The sequence below is a fragment of the Pyrus communis genome, chromosome 3 (assembly GCF_963583255.1).
Source record: "Pyrus communis chromosome 3, drPyrComm1.1, whole genome shotgun sequence".
Classification (NCBI taxonomy): Eukaryota; Viridiplantae; Streptophyta; class Magnoliopsida; order Rosales; family Rosaceae; genus Pyrus; species Pyrus communis.
The window spans coordinates 897,973-923,649 of record NC_084805.1 but is presented as its reverse complement, the minus strand read 5'-3'; the positions used below and the strand labels follow the sequence as shown (position 1 = coordinate 923,649).

Below are 25,677 nucleotides of genomic sequence, written 5' to 3'. Positions count from 1 at the left end.
GCGTGAATAGCACCGCCAAAAAAAATACCAAACTTTCTATGATATATAAATTGATCATAGCTTGAGTAACAATCAAAGCCTTACCCTAATAGGAGTCAAATGTGAGAAGTGAATCTTTAATTACCATGAATTCACGACAATGTGTTTATGTTGCTCCTGTTGCCAATTTATTTTCATTTGGTTGAGACTTGAGACTCAAAAGTTGTTGATCGGATTATGTTTCTCTTGTTGATTCTTTACTTGCAGATCTGATGCCGTTGTTGTTGCTTACCATTGTACTTGTGTTCCTCTCAAGCTTTGATGCTACGAGCGGTTTCACCAAAAGTAGGCGAGAGGGTCATTTCAGTGCACCTCGCCACTGTTGATCGCCAATGTACTAGAATTGGGATGGATGTTCTTCATGAAGGTGGCAACGCCGTTGATGCATCAGTAGTTGCTGCTCTGTGCTTGGAGGTTGTGCCAGCATCAAGTGGGCTTGGAGCGGAGCTTTCATGCTTGTAATGCTAGCCAGCGGTGAAGCACAAGCCTTTGATATAAGAGAAACTGCCCCCTGCTTGCTTCTGAGGTTTGTATTTTACATTAAACGTGGATGGAAGGGTTCCGTGGGAGAGACTTGTAAAACCTGCTGCTCGTCTGCTCGTTTAGGATTCATGATTTCACCATACCTCCACATGCAAATGGTTAAGACGAAATCAGGAACCTTTGCAGACGAGGGACTTCGTCATATATTTACATTAAATGGGACTCTTTTGAAAACAGGTGAGACATGCCGTAACATGAAACTGGCAGAGACACTCGGTCAAATTTCAAATTTTGGTCCCATAGCCTTGTATAATTGATCGATTAGACTGAGAGTGGTTGGTGGTATTCAGAAGCTTGGAGGAATACTAACAATGAAGGATTTGTAAAATTATAGAGCTAAGCTGAGGAAGCCTGTATCTGCTGAGACACTAGGTGGAGTCAGATCGATGATCACGACACTAGTCATTTGTCTGTCATAGATCCTCAGGAAAATGCCATCTCCATGACTAGTACCGTGAATGGATACTTCGGTGCACATGTACTGTCGTCAAGTACTGGAATACTCTTAAACAATGAAATGGATTTCTCTATACCTAGAAATGATTCTACAAGACAACCACCAGCACCAACCAATTTTATCAGGCCAGGAAAAAGGCCATTATCGTCCATGACACCTGCTATAGTCCTAAAGGTAATGCATGACCGATGTAAATAGTAGATGGGAGAGAGACGGGAAGATACAAGAACTATATATATGAAGGCAATGGAAAATATCAATGAAAAAATTTGTTTTTAGGCATACAATTAGATTGATCATGTGCTAGCGAATCAATGGTCGAGAATGCTTAAAAGAAAGTGTTCCACATTACTAGGTCAGATTTGTCAATTACACCTGAACTTTCCTCTAGTTAAACTGAAGGTCCATCAGGAAATGAGTTGTAGAGAAGTGACATTTTAAACCGAAGGCACCACATTGGTTTTGAGATATGTTATTTGACTTTAAACCGAAAGTTCTTGAGTACTGTCGAGTTTCTAAACGTTCTGAATATGCAGTTTAAATCATCTTTTTCTTAGTTAGTTTATGTCGTCTGTGTTCAATAAATAGCACGTCCCTTGCAGGACTGCAGCGTCATAGAATTCGTTGATTTATGACCTCGACCATACCATATAATGCTACTCAAAACTCGACCAATGTTTATAGGCAACAGCGTCTTGGAGAGCAGCTGATTACTAGGACTTGAGGGCTGTCTTTTTTATTTTCTATTTATTTCAGTGTGATTGGTCAAGATAGTAGTTATCCTTGATATGCAACTTATTGCCACAGTCCCACTTCAGCTTTTTCTTGCATTGAGCTTTCTGTGCTAGTTATTAGTTAATCCTACTAATCCGAAGCATTTCTGTCTAAGCAGCTACTACCTAATGTGGTTCATTATTGTGACTGACAATCACTTTGAAGTTCCTGTTCAAATCAGTAAAGCCCTACGAAACAAGGGCCATGTCCTAAGCCTTTTCCTTCTGAAGCTATTTGCCAGTTTATAGTTCAACGCATGAAGAATTTGAGGGAAAATGAAGGCACTCGGGAGATTGTGGCAGTGAGTGATTCAAGAAAAAGGTGGGTTTCCTGCTGGTTTCTGAACTGGTGCTATGGAAGTGATAATCCAAACGGTCCCTTAATAAAATGACATTCGTGAAAAGAAAAACGTTGTCAGCTTATACTTGAATTTGTCTTATAATTACAATGCAGAAGTATGAGATAAAAAATGGCATCTTATTGATCGCATTCCAAAATTGATTATTTGATACATTTTTCATCCATACAATTTAAAATTTGGCGAGGCGTTATCAAAGTTGAACTTGAATTGCGATTAACAAGCATAACAATATCGTTGAATTGAAGGTGATGCGTCTTTATGCTTAACAGCAGCTGACGTCTTATGCAAGTTTTTTCGCGGGGTTAAGCGGTTTTGTAAAATGTGTACAGGTGTCAGCCCAATAGGACAGGGACAGGGAGGGACAGATAAAACTGTGACAGAAGAGTTCAACTCGTTCCCTTCTTCCCCATGAGCAGAAGAACCCCACTTCCATCCAGCAGGACCAACACTGATGATAATCGTTTCCCCACTCCGAAAATGGGAAGCGTAAACAACAAAGCCCGACCATTCAGCGCGCAGCACCACCAGCAGCCTCTCTGCACCCGCACGCACCAGATCGGAGCCCTCCTCTTGGTCGCCGCCACCTTCTTCTTCACCAGTCTCTTAAACCGCTCCTTCCGCCCCTGCGCCTCTCACTTCCCCGCCGTAGATCTCCTCCCCAATTCACGGAGCTCCGTCCAAGTCCCCGGCGGCCGAGATCTCTTGTGGCCCCAACGAGGGTACGGCCCCCAACTCGACCTCAAGATCTACGTCTACGATGACCGCGAGATCGACGGCCTCAAGGCATTGATGCGCGGCCGCGATGGTGTCATCGACCCCAAGGCTTGCTTGAAAGGCCAGTGGGGCACTCAAGTAATTTCCATTTTTTCCCACTGTTTTTTGCTTTGGTTGAAATTTAAATTTCTTCAATTTTTTAGTCGTTTAATGAACTTAAATTTCTAAGAGAACTTAATTTCTGTGGAATTATTGGTCACGGATTTTGTGTTTTGTCACTGAAAAACTTGCTAATTGATGAAAAAAGGAAACTTTTTGAAATTCTTATTGCAAGTATGTGATCAGAAATGTGGCCTTGAATGTGGTTAGTTATGAAATGTAGGTTAAAATACACAGGCTACTGCTAAATTCGAGATTCCGGACAAGGAAGAAAGATGAAGCAGACCTTTTTTTTGTGCCTACATATACTAAATGCGTTCGGATGATGGGGGGTCTTAATGATAAGGAGATTAACCAGACATATGTGAAGGTAAATTCTTTTTCGTTTCCTTCGACAACTTTAAGCCTAGGCGTTTCTTGTATCTTTGCTAAAGCTTAAATCTTGTTATGTGATGCTCATTCCGTCAAAATTTTCCTTGCAGGTCTTAAGTCAAATGCCATATTTCAGGCGATCTGGTGGCCGTGACCACATATTTGTATTTCCAAGGTATAGAACTTGTTTCCTAATTGTCATTAATGATTTTTCGTTTTGGTTTTGGCCTGAAATCATAACTTGTGCCGGCGTTAAATCTTTTATTTGGGGGATGAGCATAACTAGACAGGTAGTTGTTTTTTGTTGTGTATATGTATCAGAGCAATATTTGGGACATAATATTGAGCACAAATGTTGGAAGAAGGCTAAAAAGAAACAACTAATATGAGTCTTTAGCTCAGTCAGTAAAATGAATTAACTGAGTGTTTCTGGTATTGCCCTATTTGTGTGATTTGGGATGTAAAACGCTTAAATCCTGCAGATCCTTTTATGATAGAAGGAAGAAATCAGATCTTAAACATTATATTTTTGTTGTCATTTTTATGGAAAAGAAGATTTCGGACTTTCAATTGCATGAAGATTCCATGGAAAATGTGATAAGTTTATTATATTTCCCTATATTTAATTTTGAGAAAATTGTTTAAAGTTTATCATAACAATGCGATGGACTTGTCAAAAGTTACTACTTATGTTCTTCTGAAAATAATATATCAAACTTTTTCAAGTTGTTCTGTCAATGATGCTCACTTTCTTGCTTTCTCAACTGCAGTGGTGCTGGAGCTCACTTATTTAGATCTTGGGCAACATTTATAAATCGTTCCATTATTCTAACCCCTGAGGTATTTCCGTATTCCAACTTATATTTTATGCTTAAGGTATTCTGCAAATTTTGCAGTGCTACTGATTAGCTAAAATTATCATTAAGGACATAACTATTTTGTATCAATCAAGTTAACCTCAAACACGGTGGTGATGTTATCAATTTCCACATTAGGAATCTGTACATGTCAGAGGCACAGTTGTGGTGTTATCAACCCTTGATTGTCAAACCTCGTGCCTTTTTGTATTATCACTATTTGATATTAAACATTACCTTGTTTGAATAAATGGTTCCATTGCACAAAACAAAATTAAATTTAGTGCTAGATGTGTTTGGAATGTCACAAGCTATGTTGCTATTCCCAATGAAAGTCCAGAGAAAGGGAGGGCATGGTTGAACTGTTTAACTTAGAATATGTTGAGAGGGCTTTAATATACGGTAGTATTACATATCCACTATTTGACGTATATTAGAAGATTCCGCCTGAAATAAGTTATCGTTAAGAAAATAAAATTCAACTTGTCTCACTGTCACTCTTTTCTTTGTTTTTCATATATAGATCATACATGTAACATGTTGCATATATAAGATGTACAAGTTTCTTTGGTGTCTGTTGTTTCCACATTTCAAGCAGTTTGGTAATGGCATTGCTATGCTAGTTGTAATTTGTTTCATTGCATTAAAGATGGTTAATATATATGTTAGTGCAGGGTGATCGGACTGATAAGAAAGATACAAGTGCCTTTAATACGTGGAAAGATATCATAATTCCCGGAAATGTTGAGGACGGTATGACTACAAATGGGCCCACCTTGGTCCACCCTTTGCCTATATCAAAGCGGAAGTATCTAGCAAACTATTTAGGCCGTGCACAAGGAAAGGCTGGCCGTCTTAAGTTGATAGAGCTTTCAAAGAAATTTCCAGATAAGGTGTATTTCCTTGTATGACATGAATTGTGGAATTTTATGCATGTGATGTTCTTCCAGCTTTGATGCGGTGTTCATTTCAAATATGAAGTTTAAATATTTGTAGGATTCTACTTACCCTCCAGATATTTGTTGATTCTGTTAAATGGTTATCCACTTATAAAGTTTGTGGAACTAAGCAAATGAAAGCACATTTGGTGCATTTACTTGATAAGCACATAACTAGTTGGAACTTGCAAACACTAAATACAAATAGCTTGTGTATAATCTTTGAAATATTTTTATGTGGATTGAAGAAATTGTGAAGGCACAAAAAAGGTACCAACTTCATGTTTCACCAACCTTCAGGTCTGCAAGCCCTTGGAACTTAATCTTTGAACTGAACATTTGACTTTGGACGTTGGCTTTGAGCTGTAATTGATTCGCTAGACTTTCGCTATATTAAAGACCTAGACCTTCTCCTTTAGTTTAGGCATTTGTTTTGTTTGGTTTGGTGGAATTTGTGTTTGTTTTTTGGATTCAAATGCCTGATTTGTACCATTGGACATCATTATCTTTAATTGGTAAATTAGTACTTTAGCTTTTACTCTGTTATTAAGGAGAGATATTCAAATATGCTTGTTGATATTATAAACAGTTGGAATGTCCGGAGTTGAAGTTCAGTGGCCCTGAAAAATTGGGAAGGATAGATTACTTTGAACACCTCCGCAACGCCAAGTTCTGTCTTGCCCCACGCGGGGAGTCATCATGGACTCTTCGATTTTACGAGGCTTTTTTTGTGGTCTCTCCCTCTTATCTCTCTCTCACTCTGCTTTTTACATATAAGTCTTTTGGTCATAGATTTAATGCTTTTCTTGCTGCTGCAGGAGTGTGTCCCTGTGATATTATCAGATCAAGTGGAACTGCCTTTCCAAAATGTTGTAGACTACACCCAGATATCAATTAAATGGCCATCTACTTTAATAGGTCCCGAGCTTTTGCAGTACCTAGAGTCAATACCAGGTCAAATGCAGCACTCCATCACATCTTACACCGGGTTAAGTTTTGTTTCAGCATATCGAAGCTTTCTTCTTTCTGTTTTTAATGTTTTGCTTCTTCGTTGTACCTCTCCTGCAGATAAAAATATAGAGGGGATGATAAGCCGGGGCAGACAAGTACGATGTTTATGGGCGTATGCTTCAGAATCAGCTTCGTGTTCGGCAATGCATGGGATTCTTTGGGAGCTTCAGAGGAAAGTGAGGCTGTTTCACCAGTCGACGGAAACATTCTGGTTGCACAATGGATCTGTTGTAAATAGAAACTTGGTAGAATTTTCTGATTGGAGACCGCCGATGCCTTTGCCTTGACTATGGCATGGAATCATCTGTACAACTTCTTTCTATAGTTTCTCTGTCGTTCTAAAATTCATATCATTTTTTTTCATCCCTAAATTTATTGTTGTATTTTGTGTATTGATAGTTAAAAGTGTTTATACTTTTCAATTTCCCTCCTTGTATGAAAAAAAAATGTAATTGCCAATGGGCTTTATTTATTGCAGATGAAATTTTACTGCAATTACGGAAAACAATCATGTCAGTCTATGCATTTTAGTGTCAGTTCAATTTTAATCGATCTCTTTCTCTGCTCATAACTAACAATTTGACATATTAATGCTATTCTTCGTTAAAAAAAAAAAAAGAAAAAAGATTAATTTATCACAAATGATATAAAGTTCCACGTGTATTCTTTGGAAAAATCCAAGATTTGTGCACCACAAATACTCAAAAAATCAGAAGCACCGAGAACCTCAACTTCCACACGGTTCTATTGGTCTTAAATTTATCTGGTCGCAAGCTGAAAAATTTACTGAAATTCTCGCTTGTTTCTTGTGCTAGTAAAGTGGTAGAGGAAATGACAACAGCCTTGCTTATCAGTTGCAGATTTTCGCACAGTTTGGTTGTGCAGTCTGCATTTGAACGTGGAACTTGCAGGACAAAAGCTGCCTCAAGTTCAACAGAAAATGGTTTCGTTGAGGGAGAAGCTGATAAATTCTCCGGGATTTTGAAGAGACGATCAGTGTTGCTGTCCGCAGGAGTTTCTTTGCTTTCTTCTCAAGTGTTTGGTTTTCCGAGAGAGGGATTGGCAGTGGTGAAACAAGGTCTTCTGGCCGGCCGGATTCCCGGTCTGTCCGAACCGGATGAGCAAGGTTGGTATCCTTTCCTTCATCTTACACTGCTCATAGCAAGTTAGCAACAAAATCCTGCAGTCTCATTCACTGTGAAGTATATGCTTAGACAGGTTGGAGGACATACCGGAGACCGGATGAGAAGTCCGGAGGGCACGGCGTTGGTTGGAGCCCTATCATCCCTTATCTCTTTTCAGTTCCTCAAGACTGGGAAGAGGTAATAATCCAATCCGTTAAAGCCAAGAGCTTACGTTGTACATGATATTTGTGTTGCTAAAGAACACTGAAAGATTCAAGCTTGAGTTTTCTTGTCTTGTATCTTCTCCTCCAAGAAATCGTGTTTTACCTTCTGTCTGAGAACTGCCTCAATTTTACGTATTTGTCTTCTATTCCATGCAACAGGTTCCAGTATCAATAGCGGATCTAGGCGGTACAGAGATCGATTTGAGATTTGGTAGCCCCAAGGAGGGACGCATTTCTGTCATTGTTGCTCCCGTTCTGAGATTTGCAGATAGTGAGTCTTCAAACAATCAACATTTCTCAGTTTCTTTCAGCAACAGGACCTAAAAACTTAGATGCAAGTGCAGTTCTATTAGTTGAATCAATCTTAAACATGAAATCTAAACTTTGGTTGTTGCGCAGATCTTGATGGAGATGCCACAATTGAAAAAATTGGACGTCCAGAGACAGTGATCAACGCATTTGGACCGGAAGTTATTGGCGAAAATGTTGAAGGAAAGGTTATGAGCATAAATGTCGTACAAGACTCTGGAAGAACATATTACCAGTATGAGTTGGAGCCACCTCATGCACTGATAACAGCAACCGCAGCTGGGAACCGCCTGTACTTGTTTAACGTAACTGGAAGTGGTAAGGATACTTGTTCCACTTTGACGTGCTGCTTTTTATGAAAAAATAAATGATTCAGTAGCCATACCTGAAGACAAAGTAACCGTACACTTGCTTTGGGTTTTGTAGGTCTTCAGTGGAAGAGGCATTACAAGGACTTGAAAAAAATAGCCGACTCCTTTCGTGTCGTCTAAGTGATCTTTTTTTTGTAACACGACTCATGAGGTAGCATCAGATGAAATTCTTCATTTTGATTTTCACACTTGTAATATACACAAAGGGAAAAGAACGAAGGTGTCTGCAGCATAGATGAGTTCGTTGTTACGAACATTGGCAAATTGTGTTGAATGTGCAGAATACCTTTTTACTTCTATTGCTTACATCAAATCGCCACATATTGCTTACATGTCTACAAGTGCATTCAGAACTATCTGACTAAGCTTTATACTTCTATGGCCTAACATTGAATGTATATCCTTGCCAAGGTCCAACAGCCCAGACTGAGCACAGGCAGATAAAACGCTGACAAAAGTAAATTCATCTGGCTTAAAGCCTTCAGCTTGCATTTTTTTTTCAAATGCTTCTCAGGACTTGAAAACTTGCCCGCATTTCGCATACATGTCAACCAGTGACGTGCCAACCAAGACATCAGAATTCATTCCAGACTTGATAGACTCGGCGTGCAATTCCTTCCCATGATCTATGCACGGAAGAGAAGCACGGCCTTGACGAATTCGGGTGTACACGAGAAGCGCCTCCGTGGGTGATCCTTGAGAGTTGAGAGAGGTGATTCCTTAGAATTTAAGAGACCAATTTGTAGGATATGGTTTTTGCTTTGTTGTGCAGAAATCATGGATTTGTTTGGGGTACTTTGGATTTGAGGGGATTTGGTTTTGGTTGTTTTGAGGAGGGTAGTGGGGATTTTCATGTGGGATTTGTGGCATGGTTTGTGATTCGAACTTTGTTTCCACTTTGCCACTGGAATCAGAATGCAGTGGCTGAAAAAAATACAAGGGATACGCAATTTGGAGGGAGATTGGCTTCCGGTCAAATGGGACATTTTTTAGTAACAAAATATTTACAACATTTAAATACAAGTGAACAAGAATAAGTTGGTATCAAACTCGTTATTTACGAAATTCGAACTTAATACTTGTCATTTACGAGATTCGAATTTAAAACCTCTAAATTACAAATGAAGAAATATCACTACTTGCAATTAAAATGAAGTGAGTCAACAATTTGTGGTCCGGTTCTTACTAATTTGTTTTCTATCCCTTGAAACTTGAAAATTGCTCACTCAAACATAATCCTTGAGGCAATCTGAATTGCATTTCTAATATTCTTGATCAATTTTTTCCTCTTACAACAAAAAAACTTGCAGGAGCTTAAGGAGTAAGGCAGTGCATATGACGTTTTTCCACAGTAAGTGAAAGTAATTATGCATTTGCTGCACCATGGTGTGAGATCCAGATCCCCATTGATTCCGTCCCCTTTCAATTAAGAGTTAACCAACTAACGCTATTGTTTATTAAAAAAATAAAGGGTAGCTCTCTTTTGCATGAGGCACTTGCACCACACGTGCCTGGAGAGAGAATAATGCCTCCAGTATCCTTGTGTGGGGCACGCCACAATGGTCAATTGCAAATCTAGCGAATAGTCCAATACACGTGGCAAGCCTCTAGTCGTACGATTCCAACAATGATTTAATCCAACAACCCTAAATTTTTGATGGAGTAAAATTAAAAAAAAAAAAATTATCTTTTTTATTTTCCTTCCTATAAATCTTTTCCTATCCATGTTTTTGTTTTCATCTCACACCAAAAATCCAAAAATATTATCAAGAATCAATTGTGATTTATAAATAGGTTGAAATTGGTTACTCGCATGTTGACTTATATTAACTTGTTGTTTAACGGGTGCTTAACGGATTGAGTCAATAACATGTGATTTAACAAACCTTGACTTGAAATTAGTTATTTTCGTATCATTTCGTGAATAAAATTGTCTCTACCTTCTCCACACTTTTCTTAATTTTCTAGCCGTGGGATAAAATGAATTGAAAAATATCAAATCATAGAAATTAACATGGTATGTGAGAAGTAAAATGAGTGTGCAAAAAAGACCACCATAATAAAACTATTAGAGACCAATGAAAAACAAGTTTTGACTTGAAGAAGATTGATGATAAACTACGTACGTAACTTGCATAAGGTCGTATTCTAACACAAATTTACGTACATAATACTACGTTGTTTATCAAGCAAATCCAATAATTCAATTAATTTCAATACTGCGTGAATTCGTGAAATTAGCCAAAAATGAAGAATTTGCTTCCCTTACGAGAGTTCATCCTGGCGAAATATAAAGAAACAAATAACCATGTGTGTGTATAGAACTACCTATAATAGAATCTTTTTTGTCAATTAAAAAAGGGTGACTATATTGTCTTATATCATACCAAAAAAATGATGGGCAATAATGTAATTTTACATATCCAAACTTTACTGGTTTTTATTTAAAGTCTCACCTACATGTGCTGTTAGATATATCTAATATTAAAAAAAAAACGAATAAAATAAAACAAAAATCTCTCATTCCCACTCCCACTCTTTCTCCCTCTTGCTTCCCATTTTAAAAACAAAAATAAAAAGTGTTCATACACACAAAATGTGTAGCATATGCTAGTATTTATAAAGTGAAGGGAAAAAAAAGCTTAGGTTTTAGCTTATGCCAGTATTTCCACGTTATTAACACTAAGATCAATATTGTAGAAAGAAGAAATGAAGATGATCGGAAAGAAGAAACTTAGAGAGGAAGACAACTTGTATTTCTCAGAAAAAGCAACAGTACTTTACAAGAGAGGGAAAATCCCTTTTTATACATTCTGTTTACAACCGCTTAACTTAACTTGTAAGCTTCTAATGACGTGGCACATAATGATATGGCACAAGTGTACATGTGATCTATAGCCAATATCTTCCATCAATCATAACTAGGACTTCCTAGTTTAAGATTGGTACAATGTTTGATGAAGTCAGGATCATGTAATCCTTTAGTTAACACATCTGCCACTTGGTTTTTTTTGTGAAAAATGTACTGGACTTGAAAATCCCCTCTCTAAACTCTTTCTCTAAATAAATGAAAGTCGGTTTTCAAGTGTTTAATCCTAGAATGTTGAACTGGATTGAGACTTAAGGCAATAGCAGACTGATTATCACAATATAAAAGAGGAGGCTGATGTAAAACCACACCTATATCCTTCAATATCAACCGAATCCAACAAATATCAACTGCTGCATTAGCTAAAGTTTTGTATTCAACCTCAGTAGAAACAGGATTATCACCAAGACAAATCACATAACCAGTAACGGATCTTCGGGTATTGACATCAACTGCCTAGTCTGAGTCACTATAGGCTCTAACTTCTACCCCAATACCAGGAGAAAAATCCAAACCACATTGCATAATGCCATGAAGAAACCTAATAATTCTTTTAACCAAACGAAAATGTATATCAGTTGGAGAACTCATAAACCGGCACACATTATTGACATCATATACAATATCAGGTTGTGTAAAGATCAAATGTTGCACAGCTCTAATTAGACTCCTATATATAGTGGGATCAGGTAGCAATTCACCTTCATGAGTAAGAATTGATTGATGTGGCACACAAGTTCTAAAACAAGGCTTACAATTATCCATCTCTGCCTTATGAATCACATCTTTGATGTACTTTTCTTGGTTTGCAAAAATTCCTCCAGATGGCTTATAATGAATTTGTAAACCTAAGAACTAAGTTAATTGCCCCATGTCCTTAGATCAAACACAACAGCAAGATCATCAATTACATATTGAACATAGATGGTATTAGATCCTGTGATGATGATATCATCAACATAGAGTAAAAGAATGACCACCTCTATTTGAATTGTGTTGACAAACAAGCTAGAGTCTGAAAGAGAAGTCTTGAATCCAAGCATAGCCAAATAACCTTGTAAACTTGTCATTCCAAGCCCATGGTGCTTGTTTAAGACCATACAAGGACTTGACAAGTTTACAAACATTATTAGGACATTGAGAACTGATAAATATTTGAGGTTGCTTCGTATATACCTCTTCATGTAATTCTCCATGCAAAAATGCATTCGTAACATCAAGTTGTCTAAGAGACCACTTGTTTGTAGTTGCCAAATCTAAAATAACTCGAACAATGGTATGTCGTACTATGGGACTGAATGTCTCTGCGTAATCAAACCCTTTTTCTTGACTAAAATTCTGTGCAACTAACCTAGCTTTATGTCTAGAGAGAGAGCCATCAGGATTCCTCTTTAGTGTATAGACCCATTTACAACCAACAATATTTTTATCTGGAGGTAAGGGAACAAGGGTCCAAGTACCTTGAGAATGCAAAGCATCATACTCCTCTTACATGGCTTGTTGCCAATGAGGAATTTGAGAATTAATCCTGAAAATAGAGTCACTCTGCCCATTGTAGTTATTATGTCCATGATAAAATTGAAATTCCATCATAAGACCAGTTGATAATATGAGGAGTAACCTAAGACCATATATAAAAGCCCATAGCTAAGCCAATCCCTCATCCTACGAGATAGGTAAATACTGCATGAAAGTTTCAAACATGGTCGTCAAATACATTAACGTTTTTCTTTCTTTCTTTTTCTATTTTTTGGCAAAATTAGCAATATAGGGAGCAGCTCAACTTCTTATAAGCCCATGCAAGATCTCTCATCCTATCAATGTGAGACTCATTCTCAACATATATGACATAATTTTGCCAAAAAATAGAAAAAGAAAGAAAGAAAAACGTTAATGTATTTGCCCACCATGTTTGAAACTTTCATGCAGTATTTACCTATCTCGTAGGGCACTACGCCCATAACAGCTATATATATCCAAATGAAGGATCAGATAAAGATTCACCTTATTAATGACGACTAGTTGCGTCCATAACTTTGATTGCCTACGCGATGTTTATACAAATAAAAAAAATGGGATTGCATTGGCCATGAAGGTTGTTTCATTCATTCCTCTATCCTGCAGCAGGTAGGTTGTCGACGATACACTGAGCTACACCTTAAAAACCAGTGATGCAAAGAGTCCTTCCCCTCTAGGGCAATGTAGCCTTCAACATCTTCAATACCATAGACTCAATTGTACTCTATGATTTGGACCTTGTCCGAGTCTCTCATCAATACTGAAATATATATGGTACTACGTGATAACTAGGGCATCTTTTGTTCTTTTAATAGCATTACAATTCGTTGCATCTATATCAATATTTTTGTCCTAACTTATTATTCACTGAACTGTATGTGTTCATTTGTAGCAAAGGATAGGCAGAATATCTTGACCTTTGGTGATTCTGCATGGTAGTTTTCAAATTCCAACATTTTAAATAAAAATATTCGTGAATTTGGATATATATATTTTGTAAACTTGATATCAAGTTTCAACAGTCTTTTTTCGGGTGAATGAGAGTAACTTGATATGTTGGTTGCTAATAGAATCCATCAAATCTTTAAATTAATTATACATGTGCATATATATCCACCTGCTGAAACCAATTGAAAGTAGCCTTACGGTAATGATATTTCCAAACTGAACAATCACATCACTTGCATTGGATTTTCCAACCGAAAACGAAAGTATCTCAGTTGAGGTTATATGTTCTTTAATTCAAAGATTACAACTTCGATTGATGGCAACGCTATCTATACGGACATGCACCAAAATTCAGTTTATGAGATTTGAACTTGAAATCCCTCTTCTGATAAAGTAAAAATGAATATCACCTAGTGAAATAATCCGGCCGCCGACATTCGGTTGCTCAAGATCCCAAAGTAGGTACGTATAGTTTGTGTTAAAACAAATGTTTGTGAGAATTTTCTGATATAATTCTTCTCCTTGTGGGAAGCAAATATAGTAGGAGTTGGAGAACTATCGATATGGTCGCGGTGTCATCTTCTAGGTCGGGGTCATCTTCTTGAGTCTTAAAACTAACGTGTGGATGGTGCGTGGACCCAAAATTCCAAGAGGGGGGGTTGCTGGGATCGTGATCAGGGATTCGGATGGGTGCTATCTTGTGGTAGCGTCTAGAATATTTGCAGATGTTTTCTCACTAGCTCATGTTGTGGCGTTGGCTATCCGTGCTAGGCTTGAGCTGGCGGTTGAATGGGGTTTTCTAAAATGTTATTTTTGAGAGTGGTTCGCTTCAAACCATTTCAGCATTGAAAGAGCCGTCTATGGATTTGTCTCACTTGGGGGCCAATTGTAGAAGATGATAAAACGTTGCTGCATCCGATCGCTGAAGTCTTTGCTACCCACATCCGCAGCCAAGCCAGCAACATAGCTCATGGGCTTGCTCGTTTTGCCCTCCACGGGGTACATGTACTTGGCTCGATGAACCTCCTGTTGTTATTTGGGATCTCCTTGAGGATGAGCGTTCCAATCCTTGTACTAGCGATCCTTTTGGCCTTTAATGAAATACAATGCCGTCTTTTGATCCAAAAGGGTCGAGGTCTTGGAGAACTGTCAATAGAATAGACATTTTATACTCACTTTTTCATTTGACCAAATCGAAGGATGAAACGTGTGAATTGACCATTTTATCCTTTTCGTGATTGGATAATGTTAGGGAGTTCAAATTTCTAAAATCAATTTTGTAAACCAAATGATGTTGATGATTGGATTATTACTTAAGTGTTGGTTAACGTACTTATTTTTTATTGGTGACATCTTATTTTGTTTTCAGATTTATTAGTTTAAAATTTTGATATCCCTAACATTATCCTTTATGAGTACCTAAGTATCATTCATTTCGTGTGAGTTGGGCACTTTATCATGTGGCATTAAATAATCAATAAATGGAGATGTGGAAAACTGTTCGGGGAGAGTTGGCTATCCCACTCTCCCCACTTCTTGCCGGCAGCTTCTGTTTGATAGGGAGGGAACTACTAATAAACACAACACTAGGATTTAAATTACCAAAAAGACCTTGCAGTTAAAATAAAGAAATTATCAACTTTCCCAGTAGTTGTAACTTGCTTGTCTTGATCTCGAAAAATTATAGAAAGATTGTTGTAGCTAGTTCATTCACTTATTTCACATTACCCAATTCAAAATTTCGAAATTTTTAGTCTGTTTGGATTCGGAAATATCGGAAGTTTCAACAACATCAGAACTTTTTGGAAATTAACAGTTTCATCTTTTTGTTCGAGAAATATATCATTCTTTTTCCTCGCGTCAATCTTTAGATAACAAAATGACACCTGTACAGCTCAGCATCCACATAAATACTTTCATCTTCTTCATCTCAAATTTAGTTTGGGTAAATTACACTATCATACCTTAGGTTTGAGCTTTATTTCAATTCCTTACAACATCTTTAATACATTTCACTTTCATACCTTAAGTACTATTTTATTTCAAAATAATACCTTCGTTACATTTTCCCTCCATTGATCTGTTAAATGCTGACGTGGCTGCCACATATATGCCACGTGGCTGCAAAATGTCTGCCACGTGGCAAATAATGCCTTCGCCCGCCCCACCCCCCAGCGACCCTAACCCAGAACCCAAAAACCTACAAGAAGAAGAAGAAGAAGAAGAAGAAGAAGAAGAAGAAGAAGAATTAAAAAAAATAAATAAATCCAGTTTGTCCCACCCAAGCCACCCCTTTCTCCCACCCCCCCCCCCATCACCCTTCCCAAAAATCCCCCATCACCCACAAAAATTCCACTCAAGATTACGTGGATCTACCACAAAACTAGTCCAAAAATCATCTCAAACTCAAAGTATTTTCAAAACCCACCCATACTGAAAATCACGAGATCCTGACTCGAGGAGGGGCTGGGAAGGGAGAAGGTCGCGCGGCGCTGTGGGGGGGGGGGGGGAGACGAACTGGATTTGGGGTTTTTTCTTTCTTCTTCTTCTTCTTCTTCTTGCTGCTGCTGCATGTTTTTTGGGTTTTGGATAAGGGATAGGGATGTGGGTCGCGGGGGGGGGGGGGGGGGGGGGGGGAGGGGTAGAAGGTTTCATGTTTTTTTGGGTAAATTACTGTCACATCCCGGCCCGAGGGGAAACACTTCCTGGGCCCGCTCCACCACCGTAGCACGATATTGTCCGCTTTGGGCTTACCATTCCCTCACGGTTTTGTTTTTGGAAACTCACGAGCAACTTCCCAGTGGGTCACTCATCATGGGATTGATCTAGCCTCCTTCTCGCTTAACTTCGGAGTTCCTACGGAACCTGAAGCCAGTGAGCTCCCAAAAGGCCTCGTGCTAGGTAGGGATGAGAATTTACATTTAAGGATCACTCCCCTGGGCGATGTGGGATGTCACAATCCACCCCCCTTAGGAGCCTGACGTCCTCGTCGGCACACCACGACCAGGGTTAGGCTCTGATAATTACACTTTCATACCTCAGGTTTGGGGTCTATTTCAATTCCTTACAACATCTTCAAAACATTTCAATTTCATACCTTAAGTACTATTTTATCTCAAAATAATACCTCCATTACATTTTCCATCCATTGATTCGTTAAGTGCTAACGTGGCACACCACGTGGCAAAAATAATAAAATTTTAATTAAAAAAAACCACCTGAACCTTAAAAAAAAGAAAAAACTGAAACCTAGCTCCTCGTAACCCCTCACCCCCGTAAACAAACCCATAATCCTTAAACCCTTCCCCCCCCCCCCCCCGACCCAACCCATCTCCCTCTCCTTCACTCTCTTCACCTCCCCTCCCATCAAGAAACCCAGCAAACCCTCACCTTCCTCGAGCCCTTTCTCTTCTTCACCCCCACCCTCCCTTCTCTCATCTATAACCCCACCCACCCTTAGCAAACCTAACTCCATCCAGACCACCACCAACCAAGCACAAAAAAAAATTCAAAATTTGAAGGACAAAATTATATGCATACCTCGTTGTCGAAGCCGACTAACTTGACGACGAGCAGGGCACGGATGGGGGAAGGAGAAGAGGGTGAGTGTTGCAGATGAGAGGAGGGTGAGGGTCGGGTTTTGGGCGAGGTGGGTCGCCCGGGTCAGGATCTGGGTTCTGGGCGAGGTCAAACACAGGGAGTTAGGTCGCCGGGGAGGAAGTAGGATAAGGTCTTTGGCGGGGAAGGGGAATGAGGGTGAGGTCGCGAGGGGGGAAGCAGGGTGAGGTAGTGGGGAGGGAGACATCGAGGTGGGTCGCGCCGTGGGGGGTGCGGGTGGAAGGAGGGTCGAGGTTCTAGCTTAGGTGGGTCGCCAGAAGGAAGGGGGAAGACGAGCTGGGCGGGTGTGGGTGGGGAGAAAGGGTTATGGGTTTGTGGGGGATGGTTGCGGGGAGATGGGATGGGGTCTATTTCAATATTTTTTTTTTTTTTTTTTTGGAGAACATTCAGGTTTTTTTTAAAAAAAATTAAAAACATATTTTTATTTGCCACGTGGAAGACATTTGGCAGCCACATGGCATATATGTGGCAACCACGTCAGCATTTAACAAATCAATGGATGGAAAATGTAACGGAGGTATTATTTTGAAATAAAATAGTACTTAAGGTATGAAAGTGAAATGTTTTAAAGATGTTGTAAGGAATTGAAATAGACACCAAACCTGAGGCATGAAAGTGTAATTTACCCCTTTTTTTTTTCTTTTTGTGAGAAAATTCAGGTTTTTAAAAAAAAATTAAAAATTATTTTTATTTGCCACGTGGCAGACATTTGGCAGCCACATGGCATATATGTGGCAGCCACGTCATCATTTAACAGATGAATGGATGGAAAATGTAACAGAGGTATTATTTTGAAATAAAATAGTACTTAAGGTATGAAAGTGAAATGTTTTGAAGATATTGTAAGGAATTGAAATAGACCCAAACCTGAGGTATGAAAGTGTAATTTACCCATTTAGTTTATACAGAATTGTATAAAATCACTTTCAACTTCTTCATCTCAAATTTAATTTATACAGGCAGAGTTGTATAAAATTAAAAAGAAAAACTTAGTAATTTAGCAGCGAGAAGTTAGAAAACCTTGGTGGGCAAATGGATGGAAGAAAGTTGGGGTTTTACCTCCTCTCACGAATATGAGATTCATTCTCAACATGTTCCCTTGCGTATGACAGATTTTCAAGTCTAACACGTGAACAATACTTACATATACTTAATACAATGACCATTTCAACGGTTAGATTGATGTTGATTGCATCAAGTACATATGTTCACATAAAGTATTGTATCTAGTTCCAATCTAATTTCTTATCGTGTTGGATATCTTCTATTGAGGAGAACGTTCTTATCAGCTATTATATTTGAAGCAAAGACGTCTGCACATAAACTAATTTCTACTTTGAGCAACTGGAGAAGACAAAATGGGGTTGTATATGACATGTTCATATCTTACAAGTATACGTACACTCTAGCATTTACTAGCTTATTGGAGAAAAGGGTTGAGAAGGCAATTAATCTTTGGTTTTTAATTAGTACAGCATTTTGTATGTTGTGGATTAGGTCTTAATTGAGATCATGCTCATATCTCACTATCATTTATCAGAAAGTATATGAAGTTGCCAATTAGTCAGTCGGTGAAGCTGTCTTAGAAAACCACGAGTCGAGAAAAAACTGTTTCGTCTGAAAGAAATTTGCTGATAAGCTCATATTTATATATATTTTACATCAAATTCACTTGTTTTTTCTTAGTTAGTTTCTTATATTTTTTAGCTATTTACTTTGTTTTTGTGTTTTGTAGGATTTGTCAAGCAAAGAAAAGAAAAATAGCACAAGTGAGATTTTAAGTAACAAATTCGTCAAAATTGTCTGTGCAGATTAGCTGACTTTGGAAGCAAGTTGCGAATAGTGCATAATGAATTAGAGAATGAGCCTTATATGCTTGGAAAGCTACAAATGCCTATTTTCTGGAGTATTTTGCGGATTGTTAATATCATTTTTCTAGAAGAAGTTATGCCTGTTTTAACACTAAAAGATTTCCAAGAGGCTGAGCAGTTTGTAACTAACAAGAAAGCATTGAAGGCAATAAATCCAATAAATCTAGCAGCCGAAACTGATGCAGTCAATAACAAACTTGCTGACACCTATTCAAATATCAGAGGAAATGGAATTAAAAATGGAAAATTAAGTGGGAGTAATTGGCATAAAGGCTACCCAAGGAGTTACAATTGTTTTACCTTTTCCTCTCACTTATTGTCATCACTAAATGGCTATTAGTGGGTGAGTTAAGGAGAAGAAAATGATGCAGCAAGAATTGGTTTAAAAGTAGCGTTGGGGAAGGAAGGAAAGAGGAGGCCTCAGTCGATTTCTTTCGGTTTTATTTTCTCAAACTCATGTTTATCTTTTGTTTTAACTTAAGGATTGTGAAACTAAATTTTTAGTAGTTATGGGCTGTTTTGAAGCCCCGAATATGATTGCAAGTTTGTTATGACATTTCGTTGAATTACTTTTATGAATGGATGAAAATTGGTTCACTACTTGTCTCATTGATGAATTCTTTATGTGTTTTCTACAGATGCATACTTAGTAAGCATCGTTAGGATTCTAATGCTATGAATATGTGTGTGTCTGCCCTTGTCGAATGAGGACCTACATATGTTCTAGAATAGTACTTGTTAATTGCTATTAACATGTGAATCAATTTCTAGGATAAGTAAGGCAACGCTAGTACTTACAATGCCTTGTGATGACTCTAACTCTTTTCGTTCTTAATGATTTCTACTTGTTAAATCTATGAACATGTCATTCTAGATTGCATGCTAGGGACTAAGTTAAGTTGAAAACGTCATTCTCTTAACATACTATATAAGAAAGAGTAATAGGTTGAGTTCTAACATTGAGCCAACTTGAGCATCTTCATCCTGAAATAAAAGGAATTTGAATGAAATATAACATGTTTGCATGATTATTTGGTGGTGGATAACACTTCCCCTAACTCGTTTTCTTAACTTGTGAACTACAATCTATTTTTATTATTTAAAATCTGTCTCTGTCCTGTTTTTGTTCGATTTAATTTAAATATCAAATCAACTCCAAAAATTCCAAAAAATTGTGTGAGTGTAGCTCTATGTGTCTAGTGTCTTCCTATAAAATTTCGTAGACTTTAGATAAGTGTAAGTCAGTCTAATAATTATTTTTTGGTGACTGATCAGTAGGGACAGCAACCCAGTTTTTGTGACATTTTAAGTAGTTAGATAAAACAATCTTTTGCGGGAAAGACCCTTATTTTCATATGCTACAATTGACAAATCTTAGTGTTAATAAGGAAAATCAATAGGACATTTGTGTACTACTTTGTGGTGTGCTTTTAATCTTATCAAATTTTTGGTGTGCTTTTAATCTTATCAAATTTCTGCAGGAAAGACCCTTATTTTCATATGTAGAAGAGTGAAAAATGGGTAAAAAAAGGGATAAACAGGTTAAAAAAATGGATAAATGGATAAACGATTACAGTTAAATGGGTATGCGGTTATGGGTATGGGTATAATCATTTAGGCAATTACCCAACGGGTAAACAGTTATCCGGGCATGAATATAAACAGTTATGGGTAAATAACGGCGGTTACCTGCCCGCCATAACTGTTGCCTATCTCTACCTAGACCTGCTTAGGCTCCAATCTAAACCTGCCTAAGCTCCTGCCGAGCCCACCTAGATCCACCTAGGTCGCGACTCTATCTTACTTAGACATAGATTAGATAATTTGCATTTTGCATTTTATTTTTTCTTAAATTGTAAGATACTTGTTACATATTTTGATGAACACTCATTGTATGTTCGGTCCCATGTTTTCAATATGTTATAATATTTTATAATCTATAAGTAATTTTATTTTGTAATTTATGTATCTCAATACAATTATGTCTTTTTAAGTATAAATGGACATTTATTTACTTGTTATATAATTAAAGTTACTTTTTGGTTGATTAAGTACAATTAATGTTGTTCAAATTTGTCTTTGACGATAATCAAACCTAAAACCTGTCACTTATAAGTGAAGAAGAATAACACTAAATCGTAACTAGTGTTCCTTAGGATAAAAGAAAAGTTACTTTTTGGTTGATTTACTACATAGTATAAAAAATCAATTGAATGAAAAAAGAAAAATCAAGCATCAAGATTGAGTTTATAAGCAGGCAGAATTTCGATAAAACAAAAGAGGTTGTGAACACTAATTTTAATTAGCTACAAGAAGATCAATATCTTTAGGATTCTGTTACAAGCTTGCAAATGAATATCACATAGTTATTCAGGCCATCTTTGATGACAGTTTTATTGTTGAGATATAACCATAAGAAAAGTAGATGGAAGAAAGGATGAAACCAAAAACTATTAAAGTACCAAGTGACTTGTATTTAAATATATTTATTCAAGCATTCGAAGTTTGTACTTGAATCTCTTCTCCGAATGATTTTATGTAAATTATCTTATCGTTTTGTAAAAAGAAAAAAACTATTCCATTTAATCTTATTCAATTCTCATTCGAATGCACAAAATTAAAAACTAAATAGTTATCAAAACAACACAACATTCAAGGCTCGTTTGAAAATGTTTTTAAAATGATTGACAGTGTTTTTGGTGAAATTAATCTTCGGTTTCAAAAACACTTAAAGTGCTTCTTGTAAGAAGCACATGTCGAGTTAACAGAGGTTCTCATGAAAAACTAACAAATGTATAAAAGTGTTTCACAATTTTTCACTTTTAAGTATGATATTAAGATGAAAAAAACTCGATGCATAAAAGTTTGAAAACCGCGATATTTCATAGCAAAATGAAAATTTACTCAAGAAGAAAAATATTTGGTATTTCGAATCATTTCGTGTAGAAGCAGCAAAACCCTACAAAGTACGGTTATCAATTGTGAGGGACAGTTTTCACAAGTTACAGCTTTCACCGTTTAACCGTTGGTACGTGCACTGATATCAGATTATCAGATTTCTGATGCACAGTATAAGTAGAGACAGACATTCCATACCCAAATCAGAATACATCTCTTCATTTTTACTGCAAGAGAAACCACTAGGTTACCGTTTACTATTCTGTTTCTGTATATTTTTCCTTTAAAACCCCAACCGCTTCTTGCACTCCTCTCAAAAACCCCATTTCCCAGTTTGTGAAGAAACATCTTGCTCTTTCCTCCATCATCCTCGCTTTCTCTCTCTCTCTCTCTCTCTCTCTCTCTCTCTCTCTGTGGCCCTTTTTCCTTTTCAGTGTAGTTTCTGGTTCTCTGGGGATTGTCCTCAACTGGGTTCTCTACGTTTCTTTCTTTTGTTTCAAGATTCAGTTGAAATGGATAAAAAAACAATGCATGTTTTCAAGGTTTTGTTCGGAGTCTTGGGTGAGTTTCTGAATTTTTCCTCTCTGGTTTTCGGATTATTTTCTCAATTGAATTCTTTCTTACCAATTTCCTTTGAGATTTGAGCGTTTGCGTTTGTTAATGCTCTGTTTCTTCGTTTTTACAGGAAATGGCACCGCTCTCTTCCTCTTCTTGGCACCCACGTAAGCCCTCTCTCTCTCTCACATTCTTTCATTCGGGTTCTAAAGGTGATGCCTTTTTGCCTAAATTTTCATTTGTTCAATGGGTTATGATATTTTGATTCTATGTACATTCTGCATTGTTCAAAAAGCAACAATCTCTCTCTCTCTCTCTCTCTCTCTCTCTCTCTCTCTCTCTCTCTCGCTTTTTGTGGCTAAAGATCATGTATTTTGTGTCATAAATTGGATTTTGTTAAATGGGTTTATGTATATCTGTCGGATAATAATGAAGGTTGAATCTTTACTGGGTTTCTTTAATTTTCTGTGAAATTTACAGAGTAATTTTGGTTTAAAAATGTGTAGAATTACATTTAAGAGGATCATAAGGAAGAAATGCACAGAGCAGTTCTCAGGCATTCCCTACGTGATGACTATGCTCAACTGCCTCCTCTCCGCTTGGTATGCTGCTTTGCTTCTCACTCCTTCAACTGCTCTCTCTCTCTCTGTCTCTCTCTCTGTGTCTCTGTTAGATATCTTGTTGCCTTAATCGCAATGGTTTTTATAACTAAAAATTGGATTATATAGCACTTTTACCTCTGTTTCTGCTATTACTGTTTTACTTAATCAGATTCACAATGCATTTCATCACTAAAATTGGCAATTTTGGTTGAAAAATGGTTTGGATTTGTGTGTAAAATATATGATTCTTGATATTTGGGTCGGAGGAAACTGTACTATTATCGTCTGAGTATTACATGTTATACCATGTTTTGTGTGTGACATAACAGTTTGTGCAATTAATTAATTATGTGTAATTAATTAATAACTTGGATTAATTTAATTAACGTATTATGTATGATTTGCATTATGTTAGGTATGGGCTGCCATTTGTGTCCGCAAACAACATTCTGGTGTCAACAATCAATGGGACTGGTGCAGCCATTGAACTGATATATGTGTTGGTCTTCATCATTTTTGCCCCCAAAAGGGAGAAGGCCAAAATTCTTGGTCTCTTCACTGCTGTGCTTGCTCTGTTCTCTGCTGTGGCATTGGTCTCTCTTTTTGCCCTCCACGACAAGACCCGGAAGCTCTTCTGTGGCCTCGCTGCTACCGTCTTCTCGATCATCATGTACAGCTCTCCTTTCTCGATTATGGTAAGTTTACTTGTAATCACTCATAACATTCATTCAATTTTCATGGTTTAGTTAAGTACGTGGAATTGTTTGGGATTAACAATGTGTTAATTTGTGTGTAATGCAGAGCACAGTGGTGAGAACTAAGAGTGTTGAGTTTATGCCATTTTTCTTGTCACTTTTCTCCTTCTTGTGTGGAACTTCATGGTTTATCTATGGCCTGCTTGGCCATGATCCATTTGTTGCTGTAAGTATCTACCTCTTTGAATTTATGCTTGTCTTTTAACCATATATATGAACTTTTCTATTTAAATTTTCTGGGTATTTTTTCTCACTAACCCCTTAATTGACTAAAACACAATTAAGATGTGATTCAATTCAAATTCAAAACTAAAACTTGTTAACCCGAGAATAATTTAGGTGTAACAAGGCGTGCATATCTTTATGACTATCTCCCTTCTCACATTATCTATCACCCGATAAAAGAGATATAGACATACAATATGATATTCATCCGGTTGAACCTAAGATTTTGAGTCAATAGACCTTTCGTCTTATGAATGATCTGATGTGTGGTGCAGATTCCAAATGGGTTTGGGAGTGGCCTAGGGGCACTGCAGCTGATCCTGTACTTCATCTACCGTGACAACAAGGGCAAGGGCAGTGGCACCAAGAAGCCCAATGGTGCTGCAACTACTGCTGACGAATCAATGGATACGGGCCTTGCAAAACCCGACCAACAATCAAAGCAGTCAGTTACCATTAATGGCGCCCAAGATGGGCATGTCTAAGAACCCGTCTGCTTCCTACAATGCGTTATTGCCACGTGGCAATGGCATCACCAAACTTCCATTTTCCAATTCTTGTTGGTCTAGTGTTGTGCTTGTAGTAGCTTAAATTTCCAGCTAATGATGTTTTAATGACAATGCCACTCTGATTAGATAAGTCCTGATTGAATCAATCATATTACTTAGCTGATTTCTTTATCGTTCAAAGGTTTAATGCGTCTTTTCTCATGTCAAATATGCGGAGGCCGGGATCTTACAAGTCCCAATCCTATGGATACCAAATAAAATTACTTAGCCTCTCCATTAAGACAAACTCTTGTGTACGGGTGCCCTATATGTCGCAGCCACAGTTATGGATCTCTTAGACCTCTCAAACTCATCGGGCCAAGCTATGCATTTTACATTATTCATTTTATACAAATAGGAGGACTTTTACACCAACAGTACAATTGTCGTGACATTTTGTATCAATAATTTCACAATATGTATAAATTTTTCTCCATGTAACATTATATCATTAACATAAAATGCCTCAAAAAAATATACATGTGTCATTTTAGTTGCTCTTGTATATAAGAAAGAGGAGATCATGCTAATACTGTACAAAATGAAGAGATTCTCATACATGACCGTTCTGTCCGAATGCCGGTGAATTAGTTGATTTCCTTCACACAGATGAACTCCAACTCAAACCTGGATTGTCTACCCTTCCCATCACATATCCTCTTATATTATGTGGTTACGGTTAAACCACGTCAACATTTTATATTGATTTTTTTTTATAAAAATAATAAGATAAAAAACAATTAAAATATAAAATATTAACGTGATTTAACTATGACTACAAAAATAAAAAATGATAAGAAGGGTATGAGACGAACATGACAGACAATCTAGGTCCCTCCAACTCAAACACGTATAAATATCGTACGTACATAAAGAACTGAGTCCACATTATGGGCGCCTGACCATGCATGCACTGTCCAAACTCCAAAGTGTGCATGTGAACAGTGATCCTAATAAGACAAACAGATCAAGTTCCATCGGCTGTCCTTTTATTTTTATTTTTTCTCAACGGTTAGA

The 25,677-nt window shown here is 37.5% G+C and overlaps 3 protein-coding genes and 1 pseudogene across 4 annotated transcripts; all 4 read left to right on the top strand.

Moving 5' to 3' along the window:
• Positions 1 to 251: 251 nt before the first annotated feature.
• LOC137727534 (glutathione hydrolase 2-like) lies at positions 252 to 908 on the top strand (annotated as a pseudogene).
• A 1,686-nt stretch (positions 909 to 2,594) lies between these two features.
• Positions 2,595 to 6,608, top strand: LOC137729331 (probable beta-1,4-xylosyltransferase IRX10). Its single transcript, XM_068468251.1, has 8 exons — positions 2,595 to 3,026; positions 3,271 to 3,417; positions 3,530 to 3,594; positions 4,190 to 4,259; positions 4,951 to 5,169; positions 5,804 to 5,947; positions 6,033 to 6,168; positions 6,283 to 6,608. Exons 1-8 carry the CDS (start codon positions 2,652 to 2,654, stop codon positions 6,510 to 6,512), a joined length of 1,386 nt encoding a protein of 461 aa, XP_068324352.1. The 5' UTR covers positions 2,595 to 2,651; the 3' UTR covers positions 6,513 to 6,608.
• A 332-nt stretch (positions 6,609 to 6,940) lies between these two features.
• Positions 6,941 to 9,209, top strand: LOC137730229 (psbP domain-containing protein 4, chloroplastic). Of its 2 annotated transcripts, XM_068469297.1 has the most exons (6): positions 6,941 to 7,351; positions 7,444 to 7,547; positions 7,733 to 7,844; positions 7,973 to 8,200; positions 8,309 to 8,404; positions 8,665 to 9,209. In XM_068469297.1, exons 1-5 carry the CDS (start codon positions 7,057 to 7,059, stop codon positions 8,371 to 8,373), a joined length of 804 nt encoding a protein of 267 aa, XP_068325398.1. In that variant the 5' UTR covers positions 6,941 to 7,056; the 3' UTR covers positions 8,374 to 8,404; positions 8,665 to 9,209. The 2 variants fall into 2 exon arrangements, with proteins under 2 accessions (XP_068325398.1, XP_068325397.1); XM_068469296.1 differs by lacking the exon at positions 8,665 to 9,209 and having other exon boundaries at positions 6,942 to 7,351; positions 8,309 to 8,576.
• Positions 9,210 to 22,502: 13,293 nt separating this feature from the next.
• Positions 22,503 to 24,726, top strand: LOC137727533 (bidirectional sugar transporter SWEET1-like). The gene is made up of 6 exons (XM_068466384.1): positions 22,503 to 22,536; positions 22,661 to 22,697; positions 23,037 to 23,132; positions 23,548 to 23,827; positions 23,934 to 24,053; positions 24,388 to 24,726. Exons 1-6 carry the CDS (start codon positions 22,503 to 22,505, stop codon positions 24,595 to 24,597), a joined length of 777 nt encoding a protein of 258 aa, XP_068322485.1. The 3' UTR covers positions 24,598 to 24,726.
• The last annotated feature ends 951 nt before the right edge of the window (positions 24,727 to 25,677 follow it).